Source organism: Larus michahellis, chromosome 19, assembly GCF_964199755.1.
Source record: "Larus michahellis chromosome 19, bLarMic1.1, whole genome shotgun sequence".
Classification (NCBI taxonomy): domain Eukaryota; kingdom Metazoa; phylum Chordata; class Aves; order Charadriiformes; family Laridae; genus Larus; species Larus michahellis.
Window position 1 is genome coordinate 1,188,247 of NC_133914.1, and position 17,006 is coordinate 1,205,252.

At 49.1% G+C, this 17,006-nt stretch overlaps 1 protein-coding gene across 1 annotated transcript in view; it reads right to left on the minus strand.

The window, feature by feature from the left end:
- Positions 1-17,006, minus strand: part of CSMD2 (CUB and Sushi multiple domains 2) — a 336,176-nt gene that overhangs the window by 73,442 nt on the left and 245,728 nt on the right. The window contains exons 27-32 of the mRNA XM_074562714.1: positions 15,107-15,309; positions 13,052-13,243; positions 10,391-10,529; positions 9,717-9,904; positions 2,655-2,849; positions 1,588-1,704 (exon numbers count right to left, since the gene is read on the minus strand). Of these exons, the coding sequence (XP_074418815.1) occupies positions 1,588-1,704; positions 2,655-2,849; positions 9,717-9,904; positions 10,391-10,529; positions 13,052-13,243; positions 15,107-15,309 (1,034 nt within the window). The remainder of the gene's footprint in view (positions 1-1,587; positions 1,705-2,654; positions 2,850-9,716; positions 9,905-10,390; positions 10,530-13,051; positions 13,244-15,106; positions 15,310-17,006) is intronic.

Sequence of the window (17,006 nt, forward strand, 5' to 3'; positions counted from 1 at the left end):
CTGTAAACGCACTAGGAGCAGGCAGAGCTTATAAAAGGGAGAAAATAACAATGAGAGGATGATCAGAGCATTTTTTTAGCTAGAGCAAAGAGATTAGTTATTTATCTTTATTTTCCCAATTATAACAACAGGCTTTTTAATCCCAAATCTGTACTTAGAAGATTTTTTTTTTCTCCCCTTTGTCTCCTCTCCTAGCTTTACATTTTCAAGTTGCATGTGCCCAGTTGCAGATTCACAAGCTGAGAGGTCTCTCGCTGTGAAATTCCCCATCCACCAAGCCACCACATTTGTCTCCTGCACCGTTCAGGTTTCCAGCACAGCTTTGATGCTGGGAGCACTGAAAAAGCGACGACAGCGCAGCCCGATGCCTGCCATACACAGAACCGGCAAGCGAAGGAGACGGTAGACGCACACCACCACTACTAATGGCTTTGCTGCTTGTTTTAATGAAGCTCTTGAAAGGTAGCAGGTGGGGAAGAGAAACTAATTTAGCTGTCATCCTACCGTAGGCAAAAGTCAGACTTGCAGATCACGACTGTCTAGCCCTCTAGCTCCTGTGTTTCTTAACACAATATCAAGATCAGCTACAGCAAAACCAGGTTAAGAGGCGTAAGAGAGCAGTGCAGTATTTCATCCGTTAGATCCTGGAACTCGGCCGTACCCTGCCCGCACACAGGCAAAAAGGGCAATTCGAGTGAAAGGAGCTTATAACTGACATCCGAACAGGGCATTCCTTATTCCACACCTCCCTATCCCAGGGAAGGAGATCACAAACAACTGAAAGGACCCCAGGGACCGACTAGATCAACACAACGCACTGAGAAGCACCATCAAATAACAGAATTTAGAGACCTTCGCCTGCCACAACTGTCAGTGCAAGCGCTCCTCAAGAACTTTAAATTCCCTTCAAACAAGAAAATACGTTAACCAATACTAATATCCAGATAGCTGCCTCAAAGGTTTCTAGAAAATCAGTCGTCGTTCTCAAGGTCTGACCAAAACGGACTGGACTCTAAAAAGAGCGACCGTCTATGTAAATGGACCTGGCCTTTGTTTGGATCTAGTTTTAAAATTTAATTCACGTGTTATTTAAAAATAAAAATTAGTCCTAAGTACCATAGTTGCACATCCACAGAACTACACGTTTATTGCTTCTCTGCGCAGGCAGATTATTTAGCACCGCACTTCGCGTGTGTTTATGGTAAATACATTTTGTACTCTCGGAGGTCCTCCGAGTCTGCTGCTGGCATTAATCACCATGAATTATTTTATGCTGATTTTTCAACTCTGTATGACTGGATATAGCGCAGGAACTAGAAGGGGAATCACAAGATGGTGTTTTTTGTTAGGTTTTTTTTATCCCCTCATTTTGGATAGATTTTGAAATTCAGAAAATTCCCATCATCCTTCCTGACTACAACGAAGTATAAATAGCATCCAACAGTACCACTTACTATTTCCCACCCTCCCTTATCACCATATAAATATATATATGAATATATATGAATTTAGTCTGCTTTGTTCGAACAAAAAAACCCAAACAGGAGATAGTAGGAGAGATTTTCAAAACCTGCCCCCAAACGGTACCATAGTCCTTGGGCACGACGATGAAGTACAAGCAGACTTGTCCGCTGGTGTAGTTCTGGGGGTAGTTCGGAGAGAGGACGACGCCGTCCGAGCCCGTGTACTGCCCGCCACAGGGCGCTGCAAGAGAAAGTCAGGAAGAGCTCACCGAGTGCACCTTCCCAAAGCCTCGAACCATCAGCCTTTTTCCTGCTGTTCTGGGATCCCCGAGCCGGAACGCTGAGCAATTCCAGCTGCCCCCAGCCACCATCGGCTCTCCGCTCCAGGCAGCGCAGCTCTCGCTGCAAGTTCTCCTGGAGAAAAACAAGGCTGATCCTAACCCGAGTTCATGCCTGCTTCACATTTAATCATCAAGACCACGCCAAGGCCACGGGATGCCGTGTACGGTGCTGTAGCCTAAGGCGTGATTTGCACCGTTCTTCACCCGACCTTAAAGCTCAGGACCCGTCAGAACGAGCTCCGACTCCTTCGGCAGCGGAGGAGCCTGGCTCCAGCAGGAACGGCATCCTCCCCCAGCCACAGATTTCCCTCTGCCGGTCACCGCGGACCGACCTCTTCACGCGCTCCCCAGGTTGAGGAGGTCTGACTGCAAACCCGTCATTTAAACCACTTTCTCATTAAGCCAGAAAACAAAAGAAAAAAAAAACCAAAATCACAGAACCCCTCAGAAAAAAATGCCTTCTGTTTTCTCAATAAACTCTGACCCCGCTCAGGAAAGCACCCCCTTAAGGGCTTTGATTAGTGGGGATCGGGTTAAGCAAGTGTTTAAGTGGCTCCTGAATCCCGCCCTGCACGGGGGACACAGGGTCTGTCACGCGGATCATCTGTTGTGTCCAGTTTTCTGTCCCGCTCAAAAGAAGGTACAAGAAACCTCAACACAGCTCAGCTCTTCCTGACCTCCGGCTGTTAAAAAAATTGAAAAATTATGAAACACTGCGAAAAACCCCTCTCTGTCCCCCTGCAAGCAGCTCTGTGCAAAAGTGACATCACGCATTTCATTAGGATAAACCGCTGAAGTATTCGGCAACAGGCAGATCGTGCTCTGCTCACCCCGTCCCCTTGGGCCTCACCTGTACAGGTGGGTCGAGGTTTGTTCCACGTGGGTTTTCCATCCCCTCCCATTACGCACGTCAGCGTGGAGCCCCCTTCGATGTCGTACCCTCCGTCGCAGTAGTAGGTAACGGTAGATCCCAGCTTCAGGTCCGTCCCCACGCGGGTGCCGTTCTTAATCGACCCCGGATCGAAGCATGACTCCCGGGGATTTTCTGCAAGAGAGAATTGCCAAGATCGTTACTGGTCTGACACAGATACTCCCCAGTTTTGGTCAATGGCACGGTTTTTGGTTTTTCTCATCTGGGAGTCTCACTTAAGCGTATCACAAAGACTCGTGCTATTTGCAGCGTTTAGACTTCAAGCATTCCATTGTGCTGCTGAATCTGGGGAATGATACGGGTCAGATTCTGGTCCTGACCATTCCCAGATGCTCAGCTCCAGCACAAGCCTACTGGAAGACAGCAGGCTTCGGTTCATGCACACGTTTACTGGTACCCGATCCAACCAACGAGGCAAAGCTTTGATTTAACTCTCTCCGCTCGCCCTCCTGTCTCGCACAGGGGACAGGCCGCGAAGAACTTTGCAGACCGGGGCATATAAACACAGATTGAACACGAAACACGTTTCAGATGTGGTACCTGTGTCACGTTATCTCCCTGGCACCTATCGTTCCCCTACCTCAGAGCTGTCTGCTCTCGCCACGGAAATACGCAGTGCCATGTGCGAGCTGGTTGACTCTCCAGATGTGCAGCATGGCTGCAATTATGGCAAAATGATTACAAGCAGTTAGACAAAATGAAGACATTTTTCTCCCTGTTCACTATGCCCTGCAGAGTTAAAAACCCCATTTACATATGAAAATTCCAGTAAAGACTACAGGGCTGTCAGGACTTCGATATTTCTTTCCTTCTTCTTCTGAGGGTTTTTTCTTTTTTTTTTTTTTTCCCCTTCCTTTTTTTTCTGCACGAAATATAATTAGAGGCTTTGATTAAGCCTGCTCTTTTGTCATCTGGAAATTGCTCATTAAAGATGAGGGCTTTTCTGAGAGCAGTGGGTCTGTGAACAATTATAATGTGTTTAAGCATTAAATCATGGGCTTTTAGTATTTGGGGAAGGGGTGGGGGGAGACGCAGAAAACAGCAAAGCCCCCAGATCTTGCTTTTGTTTCTTTGTTTGCAGTGAAAAGAGGATTAGCTCTGTGGCTTCCTTTACACAACAGCTGTACCACGAGCTAGTGATCCAGGAAACAGGGGACAAGAGGACGTGACATGGTTCCACCAGGACGAGCTGCCCTGAACCGCAGACGCGAGCCCACCCGGTTCTCCCTAGAACACGAGTGCCCAACTGCGGGAGTCACGGACTCGCCAACCCTCCGGGCTCCCCACTGACCATCGGACGCTCCTATCGCCCAACGTTAAAGCCTGAAGTCCTGGGTTCTCCTCTGTGTTACTGCCATCACCGCACAAACTTTGGATGAGCCCCTTTTCCTTTGAGCAACCCTGTTCCCCAGCCGAATAACGAGGTGCTCCAGTTCATCTGACCCTGGGAAGGGACACACAAGCGCCTGGAAGCATCATTACTGCAGCATTCGAAAGGGAGCTTTGATGCTCAGAACACAATGGAGAAGATTTGGGTTCTAAGACAAAGGAAGTCAAGAAATATTTTTATCCCGTTATTTCCCGTGTGTGATCTGATGGTCCTGCTGAGAGACCAGCCAGGCACGATAGAGAAATCTGCATTACGATGAGTAAGAGATCAGGACCAAAAAGCTTGTTTGAGTCACAGCAGTGAAGAGCAAAGCCCTGGGCACTCTGGGCAGCTCAGATGAACGTGTTCCCTCCTCGTTTATCCTTACGCTTGTGAGAACTCAGCTGTAGTTAGGGAAGCGAGCAGGCAGCCTTCGCCACTACTGCAAGTCAACGAATATTCCTGTTCGGACTGGTCACAGCCCACGGAAGCGACTAATCGCTTCTGGGCAACCGAGGATGAGCAGTGCATGGCCCAGAGTCCGCTGCAGCACACCAGCCATCTGCAAGGGTAAATTCTTCATCTACTTTTCCAAAATACTTTTTCACTCCGCGAGCTTTTGTTTCTCTCACTTGCTAATATTCACTTTTAGCCCTTGTCATACAAAAGCTGCACCCAACGGCTTCCTTCTGACCACTTTCTGCCTCTCTTGTTATTTTGCACGGTCTCGCTGCCTTTCATCTTAACAAGCTGATGTGGCTTCAGCCTGTCAGTCAGGCTCCCGCCCGGCTGCCAGATGTCTGAGCCGTGTGCTTGATCTCAGCCTCTGCTCTCGCTTTGAAAAATCATGACGTTCAGTGCTCAAGTCACCCTGAAAAAAGGCCGGTGGCTGATGGCTGAGCAGCAGCCCCACCGCTTTTGTGTTCTCCTCATCCTTGACTGTTTCTCTGTTCCCTTGAGGGTCTGCGCCTCCGGGGACACCGCACACCTTCGAGGACGACGCATCCTGACACACCAGTCCTACGCACATCTCCAGCTGAACACTCCCCTGCAGACGAGCTGCCCCGATGCTCCTCAGCAGTCGGCTGCAAAGGGAGGCAGGAGCTCAACTTTAAGAAGGAATTTGGTTGCGTGGCGATGCCAAAAGGCTCGTAGAGCGATGTGGGAAAACCACAGCTTTCCCAGCCTTTGATTTACAAGGCTGTGAAGTGAGCACAGCACGGCTTGCCCACTCGGAATTAACATTTTATTTTCACTCAGACACTTCCGAAACCCAGGACTTTGCCCCGATGTCCCAATTCACATAGATTCGGGCTGCCAAATGCTTAGAAAAGAGTCAAGACAAAAATGCCATGAGAACTGGCCCGTTAGAAAGCAGAAATTTTCTGTGCTTCCCCTCTCCTTTCCCAAGGAAAACTCAAAGCCCACATGAACTCCTAGCCCGGGAGATGAGGCTTTCAGCTGCACGCTCAAGGATCCAGAGAGTGGGTGTTCGCCCAGCGCATCTGGGAACTTGTGCAAGCCTTTAGTAACAGCTCAGCCTTAAAGCAACCCCAGGAGAAACTGTCTAGAAGACAGGTTTGGTTTTTTTTTTCCACAACAGTCATCATATACTGAAGACAAGACAAATTATTTCAGGATTTTGAAGACCAGGTGCAGCCTTGGCATCCTGAGCTGCTTGGCTGCTGCCGCACCAGCTCGCCAGGAGCCCAGCATCCTCCGACTCAGCCCAGCTAAAGGCACTACCTTTTCCGAAGGAAAGGCCTGTTTTTCAAACGCAAGTTGCTTTAGGGTCAAGCGCCATCTCCCAGTTCCTGCCTGGTTTGACAGCAAGCAGTGCTGGATGGTTTTAAACAGCTTGCTTTGCAACGGATTTTACAGAACATTGTTTCTGTGGGGAATCTCCACCTTAAATAACCCGTAAGTAATGCTGAATATATGTTTATAGGCTCGGGATGGGAAAAATAGCTTTGGCAAAATAATAGCAGATTTGAAATAAGGCTTGGGGTTTGGGTTTGTGGTTTTTTTTCATTCCTTTGGAAGGTGGAAAAGTAATCAGTTTTGCTTCATTTGCTTTCAATTTCATGCCTCTTCACTTCTGGCCCGCAACTGAAAAGGAAGCACTACAACGCGTGAGAAACCCTCCTGCTTTGGAGCATCCAACCTGGAAACTCCCTCCTGCCCTCCGCCCCAGGCGCAGGAGCCAACCCCCCCCGGGGCCGTGGGTCCCGCTCACGCCAGCCCAGTGGGGCGAGGTGCTGGGTGGGGGCGGTGGGTGATGGAGTCTGATCCACTCCTGTGCCCACGGCAACAGGTCCCCAGCACTCACAAAATAAGGGGGGGAAACAATTTGGGAAAAACTCTCCAGACGACAAGCCTGTCCTTTACACGACCAGCTAAGTGTGATCTCAATTTAAGAATATCAGCGTGTGAACGCATAAAATGTATCTTAATAAAATCTGTGGTTTGCAAGATGCCGCAACGCAAACGGATTATTGGCCTTCAGTTGATTTCCCAATGAGAAAAGATAATCTTTACTTTAGAGATTCATCCCCAGTAAAATTTAAGAGAGTCTCTGGTAGGATCTTCTGGCAATGACAGCTTAATGGAAGCCCCTTACACCAAGGTGTCTTTTAAATTGATTGGAAACAGTTTTTGAAACTTTTCCAGTGCTGCTCTGTACCCGGGATGCCTGAGCAGAGCAGGTCTCTCTTTTCATGAACCAGCCCGGACCCAAAATCACTCACAGAATAAATTCCTCCCCAGTGGAAATCCCAAACTACTGCACTTAAGCTTCACCTGACCCTCTGAACCAAGCCAAGACTTTATGCAGACAGTAAACCAAACCTCTGCAAATTCAGGTGCGCGTGGGGAAAGCACAGTTAGGGTTTCTTTGCCCATAACCTTAGTTTGATTTCTCATTCCGCTGCACAGCTGACGGTGCAGCACGGGTGCAAAGCAAGAGATACGTGTTCATCTATCATCCGTCCTGCTGGTGTATTATATCAGTGCAGCTAAACTGGGAAATTGCCTGGCTGAAGATCTGCCCTCAAACACCTTTCTACGGCATTGCTGCATTCCCACTCCGCTCTCGCCGCCGTGCTCTATGCAAAAACTGGCATAACAAAAGCCAAATTCATTCTTGTCTCTCTGTTTTCTCCATTCCTCCTGGCCCCAGAGGACAGCTTTCTCTTGAAGAGCCATTGCCCCTGAAACAATTTCAAATGAAGTGCTGAGGCTGTTTGAAATTCACCCGACGCACGTAGCTGCAGGCGAGCGCACGGTCCCAGTCCCAGAGAAGATGCAGGATTTCAAGCAAGGACTGACAGATGGCTGCTTCGCTTTCTTTCCCCCCCAACATTACCAGAAGAGGACTACAAAGGCCCTGGTAATTAACAGCATTTCGCAGAGAGCTGACAGAGGTGATGTATGGCATTCAGGGAGCCATCGGGGCAGCAGCCGACGTGGGCTGCGGCACTGACCGAGCACAAGGAGCTGGCTCGGAGAAGACGGTGCCTTTGAACTGTACTTGGGATTCCACACTGGCGCGGAGCCGAGCTTGGGATTTGATTTCCTTTCACACACGCTCCCCCCTGCATTTCTTTTCTTCTTCCTTCGATTCCCCAAAGTTCTATTTTCTGCCGCTTCTCAGACTTGAATCCCAGGTTCCTTTTAAAGTGTGGGGAAATTAATGAGCAACCTTAAAGCCTCATTCTTTTCTCCCAGCAGTTTGGCTTTGTGGGAAGTGTGTAGGTGCGATTAACACTGTAGGAGTGGTTGGGAGAAAAATGCATCGCACAACCACTCTAATTTAATGAGATTTTGTTCGTTAACTACTTTCTGGCTGCCCAAAAAGGAACTGAAAAAGAAGAAAACCTAAGACTTATTTTTTAGTAAAATTAATTTTAATGAGAGCAGAAAACTTTTAATCTCTTGAAACTTAAAGCAGTGCTAATGGTCTCTATCTTATTATTTTGTAACTTTACTCGAGGTATATTCATCTGTTCAGCATAATCAAGAGGAACTGCCATTTCGCTATCACTTAACCCCCGGTCAGGTAAATGCGAAAGCAGGAACCGCGGACGGGGACAGGGCAGAGGAAGGGAGAACTGCCCGAGCACGCGGGGGAAGCAGCAGCAGCAGCACTGCCAAGGCAGCAGCAGCCCATCAGCTCTCCGGCGTGAGCCGTTCCGGCGCCCCCAGCACCGTGGGGCCAACAAGACTCAAGGGCCCGTGCCCCAGCGCGCCCCACGCGGGCAAAGCCCTGGCTCGCGGTGGCACGCATCCAGCGCCTCTGAAGCCATCGATGCTTTTCTCCCCATACTGCGCAGTAGTCCACATAGGCCAGAGCAGGCTTGGAGAATCGTTTCTTTCTAGCCCAGTTCCCCGCCGCCCCCAGTTTTTAATCCTTTTCTGCATAATCCCAGTTCATCAGATCAATACGCTTCCAGAGCGTATTTTTTTTACTACAGTTGGTAACAACTCCATTCTTCCACCTACCCTACACACAAACAAGGAACATACGCTGCCAAAGCCTTGCTTTTTTCCCCCGTCTCTCAGAAGAGCAGTGCCAGGTCTGTCACTTCTCAGCTGCCTCCATCGACAGCGCCCTAAAAGCACCCAGGGAAAACTCTAACCACTGCCCCGTCTCTCACCAGTAGAGCTGAAGCCACCAAAATGCTCTACTTCCTCCTCAAGCAAGCAAGAAAAAAAAGCCGCTGCTCTAATAACACTGACACCTGACTATTCTGTTCATTTTATGAATTATTAGTGAATTTGTAAGTAGATGCTTTAGAATCCTTAAGTGAAGCAGAATGCACAGGTTTTTTTTCAGGCGAGCTCCACTGACTCAAGAGAGTTGAGCATCCACCTCCGTGATCCTGCCCCGAGGTACAGCCACCCAATCCATCGGTTCACTCTTGAAGGACAGTATCAAGAATCCAGACCAAGATCCCGTATTGGATATGTGTGTCTGCACCTCCCTTTCCCGGACAAAGCCACTTCTGCCACTAAGAATAAACCTTAAAAATCCACGGCAATGTGGAGCATTCCTAATAACAAGTTAGCAGTTGAACACTCTGGTACCCTGAAAGCTCAAATCTGCAATGAAGCAGCATGTTCTGCTCATGAAGGAGAAGGCAGAACTATTTAAATTCAGTGTGGAGCAAGAAGGATTACACAGAATACAGCCTGTACAGAAATATATATTTTCTGGGAATCGCTCTCCCATTTTCTTTAAAGAAAAAAAAAAAAAGATGTAAAAATTTTCTTCTTTGTTAATGAAAGCCCCACACAGAAGCAGCCACCTGTGACTGATCCTCAACCACACAACGGTCCTTTTAAGCTGCTCCTCTCTGCCTTCTGCACCTGGCTCCTCTGCAAGGCTACAGGGCCCCCTCTCTCCCGCTCCCAGCTTTCTGTCCCACGCCTCTTCATCAGCTTTGGCGCTGGCAAAACAGAGCGCAGGATTACTGCCCGAAAGGAGGTTTCCGCAGTCTCTAGAGCTTCTCCCCTTTGGTTCTGCCAGGCGGTTTCACCCGAGAACAAGCACAGGTGGAGTCCCAGGCGTTTGCTGGGTGGCGGGGCCAGGCGGGCGCCCGGACGGCTCTTACCGGTGTAGTCGATGACGAACCCGGTGTTGCTGACGGATGCGTCGCTTCGGAAGGCGAGGAAGAGGCTGTTACTGCTGCTCTCGATCCTCTCGGGTATCTGGGAGCCGTAAAAGCTTCCGATCAGGGGGCTGAGTGAATCGGGTCCATCGTAGATATGAAGGAAATCATAGCCAGGCTCCAGGCTGAAGCTGCAAAGCCAAAGGAGGAGTGTTTGAGCGTGAGCACGCCACAGCAGCCCCGAGAACAGAGACTGCGGTCTCGATGGTACAACCACGTAGCTGAGAGACTGCTTCTGCCCCAAAACAGCTCCTCGGGTAAGTAGAGGACGTTTCTGCCTCCGTTCCACACATACGGAGGACTGGGGATACAGTCAAGAGCACAGAAGCGTAAGGCAGTGCTGCTACGGGAGCTTCCTCTGCTGCGCCACTTACACGGCCACGTTCTGCGAAACCACGGGTACACCAAAGAGGAGCTGCAGTTGTAGTACGTGTAACTTCTCCCAGAATTAAGGTGGTGTCTGAGAACAGATCACTCAGGACTAGGGGACAGCCCTGCCAGGTTTGGTTTGGTTCCTTCAGACCCCCGGGCAGACCCAGTTCCCCCAGGCAGTGCCCACCACCGGTACCCCCTCCCCGTCCCCACGGGAGTGGGAGCAAAGAGCTCTCAGTACGTACGTGTTAAACACCAGGGCAATGACATAATCGGGAGAGACGGTCAGCTGCCAGTCGCACTCCTTCCCCGGCGGGTAGGGCTCGGGGTACTGCGGGGACAAGATCACTCCCGCCGGTCCCGTCAAGATACCTCCACAGGGAGCTGAGGGCAACCAAGCAAAGGATGAGGCTTTGTCTCAGAGAAACTTAAAAAATTGTAGATGAGATACAGGAGGGGAGAAAGAGAGAGAGGTGGGTGGATAGGGGGACAGAGAGGCAGTTTGCACGGTTGTCCGATATTAGGATACATAATACAAGAGCTTGTAGTGGCCTAGTAGAGATGAGGGCTCTGTTACTCCAGACGGGGTCCACACAAACACACGCAGAGCTGTGGATGCTGCCACAATCTTCCTAAGAGACGTATGTGCGTGGCCAGAAGGAGAGAGAGATGCTTTATGCTTTTCTGTTGCATTTATTTGGGCAACTCCTGGTCAAAGTCTGGATGGATGCTAAATAAGTGAAAACATGCTGCCTGGGACTAATGGCTTGTTTGCGTTTGTTACAGTCACCAACGCGTTAAATGCCAAACTAATTGAAAAATCAATTATTACTTTTTAAGGCTAAAAATGCCTGCGTATATTTCCACTGTGGGAAATACTCAGGATTGATTTACCACTGCCAGCCTTTCTCCAGTCTCCTCATGAGGGGCGACGCTCCAAGATTCCCCCCGTTGCCCAGATCGACCCTCCCAGGTTTGGGACGGGGCGAGAGGGAGGGGACCACAGTCTGGGTTCAAGTCGGGTGTCTGACACCAACCAGCCTCCAGCAACGCAAACACCCAGCGGGACGCGAGCTAGCATGGGACAGAGATAAGAGAACAGATCTCGGAAGGGTCTTCCGTGAAGCAGAGAGCGTGAGTGTTTATCTTGTGGGCTTTTATAAAGCCCAGCAAATACACGAGGATCTCCAGATATAAGGTAACACATAGTGGGGCTGTTCTATGAAGATCACGGCAGAGATTTAAGTGGAGACCCTTCTCTAAGGCCCAGAAGCAACTTGTTCAGCCAAGTCCAGTTGCAGGCTCCTGCAGGCACTGGGAACTGTTAGCCCTCTCGAACAGACACGGAAATCACAGCACAGACAGTGAAGTTTAGCTGAAGGTCATGAACAAATAACTTGGAAGAACCACAAGCATCTGTTCCGTGTCCATTTACCTTAACCTTTAGGGTGCGTTCCTCTTCCAGACTGTAAAGTCAGGGGAAAATTCAGAAGAAACTGAAGTACACAGACTCGTTTTTGAAAAGCCTAAGGGAGGTGACTGTTTAACACCCTCTGATTTCTTTGAAAATCCCACCCATAGTCTCCGAAGGATTTAAACTAGACACCGGCCCAAGCCATAGCTGTTTGGAGTTGGGTTGTTGGGATGCAGACTTCAAATGCACCAAACCTCTGGGGGCTGTTTCAGCTGAGGTTCCAGTTCAGCCCACATTGTTTAGGGACTGCAGAAGTTGTACAATAAAGATGTGAAAATATGTTTGAAATGCTAAATACAAACAAAAAATCCAAGCCCTAAATTAAACCCCGTTATCCAACTCAGCTCTAACTAGGCAGCCTGCTAAACAGTTACTATAAAACTGAAATTATTTGGCCAATGATTATTCCTCCAAATCCTTTGTCACTCAACAGAGGGAAGGAGCAAGACGTTGCTTTCAGCTTTTTCATGGACCTTATGGCTCCTAAAACAAGATTGCCAGACTTGTGTTCAAAAAGGACCCAACACAGCATCTCCAAGTCAAACTGGAGACGACCCATGGGAATTCATCTCACACCAAATTAAGGCACTGGCTACATCTCTCTGAAAAGGACTGAGAGCCCAGCTTCTGGTGGGAAAGAAAACGCAAAGAATGACGAGATGGGCCTGACATGCAACAGTATGATTTAGTTATAGCTCCGGGAAGACTAAAAGGACCGTCTCTATCAGGCTGAAAGGGTGCCACACTAGATCATCAAGATAGTCATTCAGAACCAAGTCATCCTGCAGGGAGCATAAATCCCGTGCGTGCTGTAGAAGTTTCCCAGCTGGCATTAAATTCGATGTTAGAAACAGAAATAACTGATTTTTCTTGCTTGGGATAACAGTGCATAAACAGGAATGAAGGTTACAAGTAAGTAATTTGTGGCTAGCATTTAATTGGCTAGCAAATTTGATGTTTATTGCTCTAAAAATAGCATGCCTATTTTTATGTGTTCTGGACATGTTACAAAGAATCACTTTTATGAGCTCCTTTTATTACTTTATGAGCTCAAAGAAAATGTCAGATAGTTCTTTCTCATGACAGAATTTGCAGTGTCCTCATGCAGAAATTATTCACCCATGACCCCAATCCTCTCCACCAACCCGAGTTTTAAAGCAGCCTTTGCTTGTGACTTGTCAGGTTAACTACCGTCACTCACGCTGCAGTACGGCCCACGAGCTTCCAGCACGAACTCGATTCTCAACGTCCCACTGTCCCACTCTGGGGATAAACCTAAAAAGTCGTTCTATGAGACAGCGACCCGAGACACGGATGCCTTCTCATACACCTCTTCTAACCAGGTGGGACTCATCCCCTTTGGAGACACACGTCCTGCAATGAAAGGGGGCAGGGAAGCCAGCGCGAGGGGAGGATGGCTGCGTGTTCGTACCTGTGCAGGAGGGAGGGTCTGGCTGCCAGAAAAACCTGTTCTCGATCTGCACGCAAGTGATTTTGGCCTCGCCTTGCAGAGCGTATCCTGGGTTGCACTGGAAGATGATGGAGTCACCTGCCTCTTTGCTGTCACCGCTCCGGCTCCCGTTCTGGGGGATTCCTGGGTCATTGCAGGAAGTGGCAGTGGAAACTGAAAAGTATTAAAAATAGGTATTTTTTTATATATATATTTAATACAGGCTTACAACACCGGCTGCACTTAGACTCTGTCCTTAAACAGATATCCAACCAACGACTAAATTCTCCATCTCTGCTCCTTCAGCATCCCTTGAAGTTGCCACACACACAAAAACTGGCTTTTAGGTTGCATTGAGCATCTGCCACTCCAGCTGGTAAAGGCTCTGGGGAACGACAAGTTCAAGTGCACTACACAGAGTGCAAGTTTGATGTATAATTGTGCACATGCATGTTTACTTAATAAGTCCAGACATCCGCTGATCTTACATGGCATTTTTATAGAGTTCTGTGTCAGACACATGCTGCAAAATAAACTAATCCGCTAGCACTTTTCACTTCCCCTGCGCGGCAGAGCGATTTAGCCTTTAGCCCCGTGAAGCATCAAGCCTGACCTTTTAGAAATGCCCATGTTTCCCTCCCAGTCTCGCTGCTGCGTCCCTTTGAGGGATGCGATGACCCCTCAGCTCCTCCTGATCTGGGGGCAGGCGGCACAGCTTCTCCGCTGGCTGACCTCGAGGTCTGTCCACCCTACAACTACTTAACAGTACCCAAAGTCCTGGAGTAACAGAAGTTTCGCAAGCTTATATAGATCATTAAAGTTCACAAGATCCAAAACTGTATACTTCTGAGCTTAGGTCTGACTACTTAGTCACACCTGGTGAACAAAGGCTTTGAGCAGCACCATTCAATAAAGACCAGCCCCGTATCAGGCAGCGGAGCAGAGCTTATTTCCTGCCACGTTGACGAGAGTCTATTACACCAGCCAGTTTAGAGAAAGCTCTTCTTAAAAGAGCCAGAGGAAATCCCTCTCTCCCTTTCCGTGCAACTGAAGATAGGCAAGTTAGCAGCCCGGTCCGGCCCTTCCTGGCAGGCTGAGACACAAGGCTGGCAAAGAAAGAGGACGGGAGAGCTGTGCTGGGGACACAAAGCTCTCCCTCTGTCTTGGTCACCCCTGAAGGTCTTGTACTCAGCACAAACTCCCCCCAAAATGAGCTGGTCCGCTGTCCCGGCCACGAACAGAAAGCTACGAGCAGAAGCCTGGGAGAGACAGAACGAGCTCTGACGCTTGGGTACGTCTGAGTCGCAGAAAGGTCCCGTCACCATTCACCCAACAGCCCCATTTGCTACAGCTCCAAAAGAGGCATCTGCTGGTTGGTTACTGGACACATCAGAGAAGGTCTGCATCCTGGAAACCTCCATGTGAGTGCTGAAACATATTACCCTAATATAATTGAAATTAATGCGTTTGTAAGGCTGCGTCTTAGGTAATGGCTGCCAGGACTTCGGCAATGACAGATTGCAGTTGCATTACACGTAGTGCTGCTGCAAGCAATGACATCCCTACAGCCCATAGAGCTTTTTGTGATCTGCATCTCAGGGGAGCCAATTTGAGGGATTTTAAATAGACCTGGCTTTCAGAGAACACTGACCAACTGCTCCCGGAGCGCCTGGGGGAAGTTGCCTGCATACTGGTGTCTCTAAGGGACCTGTTGGGAATGTGGTGGAAAATATCTGTAATTTCTTCTTGTGTATTCTGCAATGTACTCTCTACATCTTGCTGCCAGCTTCACCACTGTGACGGTGACTGTAGCAGAGGGGAGCACAGAATTCACCTGCATCGCGAGGACAAAATACAAAAGTTTTCTCTATTTGCAGAGGCACGGTAGAGCACAAATGGCTGGAAGATCCCACAGTTCCTGCTATCGTGCTCAATACAACATCATTTGCTCACCATCAGTAGCTTGTAGACAGACCTGAAATCATCTATCAGCAAAGCCAGGTTTAGAAAATGTTGAGGAAACAATATAAAGCCTACCTGAAAACTGAACAGCAAAGCCCTGCTTGCTCGTGAAGAAGTCAGTGTTGAACTGAAGGATGACAGAGTTGAAAGTACTGTGGACATCGCCGGGCAAGACGGACCCGCTCATCTCCTTGAGCAGGATGCCGTTCTCCACCGGACCGTCCCAGATCCTCAACACATCGTGGAACTCCTCGGTGTGGAAAACCATGAAATGGAGCCTGTGTGGGAAAATGAATGGGAAGTCGGACCACAAACTGAGCTCTGCTTTTTTTCCCCGAAAGGATTAGGTTGGTGGTACCAACCTACGGTAGCTTGGCCCACAAGGACCGTGTTCTCTCCTGTTAAATGCAACTCAGCTTGGACGAAGTGCTTTAGCCCTCTACCAAACTTTGTCTGTCTATAAAACCCAACCTCTCTTAGTCGCATACCTCCCTAACAAAACACATCCATAAACAAAAACCGAGGCACGGACGCTAATGTTTTCTGAAAAGTTGGGTCCTTTCTGGTGTTCTCTCCTGAGTGACCAAAATTACTAATCTCTCCTAAAAATTCTGGGGAACAAGGTGGAGGTCCAAAAGCCCATCGTGGGCAGTGAATACAACCCTTGCCAGAATATCACAGTCGGTTTTACACCGAAGGTGCTCAGACATTGCAATGAGTAGCTGAGACAAAAGGCTCAGTCGGGGACACGCAGGAAACCTGCCGCAGGGAGGGATGGGGGCTGGGAGGGAGAGTGTGGGGGTCTGTCCGGAGTTTCACGGAGCTCTGTAACAGATAAACACAGCAGTATTGAGAAGCTTAGAATTAGCAGAAAATGTGCTGGGGTCCCTCCAGACAACGTCCGTATATTCATCCAATTCACACATTGTCCCTATGCTGCACACAGCAACAACCTTGGCTGTCCTTCCGATGATGCTGGTGTCCTGCAAGGGACAGCTTATTGTCAAGAGCCAGCATCTACTGATAAAATGCATTGATTTTTGTTACCTGCACTCAGATCAAAGAATTTGCCCCTGGCACCAGGCTGATCTTGTGTATCGGGGTGGAAAAAAAGGAAAGCAAACAACCAACACCACTCTTAATTAAAACAGCATCATGCTGGAAAAGAACCCCTTACCAGCGTGTTAACTGCCCTGGAGATTAATAAAAAGGGGCAGAAAAGGGTGTGCGGGAGGGCGGCAAACAGGCGGGTGCAAATTCTGAATGCTGGATTGCAGCACCTCCGAGGATTTTACATGTTTTACAAAGTTCTGGACGTTGCAAAACTGTATGTAGATCAGCTAACAGAATAACTTCAGCAAGAAATAAAGAAAAAGTGAGGCAGCACGAGCCAGCTCTCCAAAACCCACAATCGGAAGGGAAGGGAGAGAAAACAGAAATCGGGAAACTAGTGGCTGGCACTATTTACACACACACATCTGTGTTACACAGATTACACCGTGCTCCCAACGAGGTATTTGTTACGGTGTCCTGAATGCAGATTTCATTTCCTTACTCTGTGTACTTTACAGTTCCGCCTGCCCCGGGGAGAGGGCTGCAAGGTCTTCAGCGTACGCAGCAGACGCTCCTCAGCCCCGCAGCGGTGCTCCTCAGAGCTCCTCTTCGGTTTTTAAATGAAACCAGGGCTATGCCCATTTGGCACTTCCACAGAAAATTCCCCAGGGAAAGCCCAGGAGGTTAGCAGGAGCCATGGTGAGGAAATTCACCCCAGAGCCTGGACCAACGATGGACCTAAGGGCATGGGAGAAGGCCAGGAGGTCCCTCCATGGGGCCTGGTGGCACTCGGGGACAGGACACGCTCCGTCCCGCCATCAGCCCCTGGGGGATGCTCCTCTCTTCCCCCCCTGGGCTGGGGGTATCACACTGCACTTCTCCCACCACACCGACCTCCGCTGTGGAAGGACATGAAGCGGAT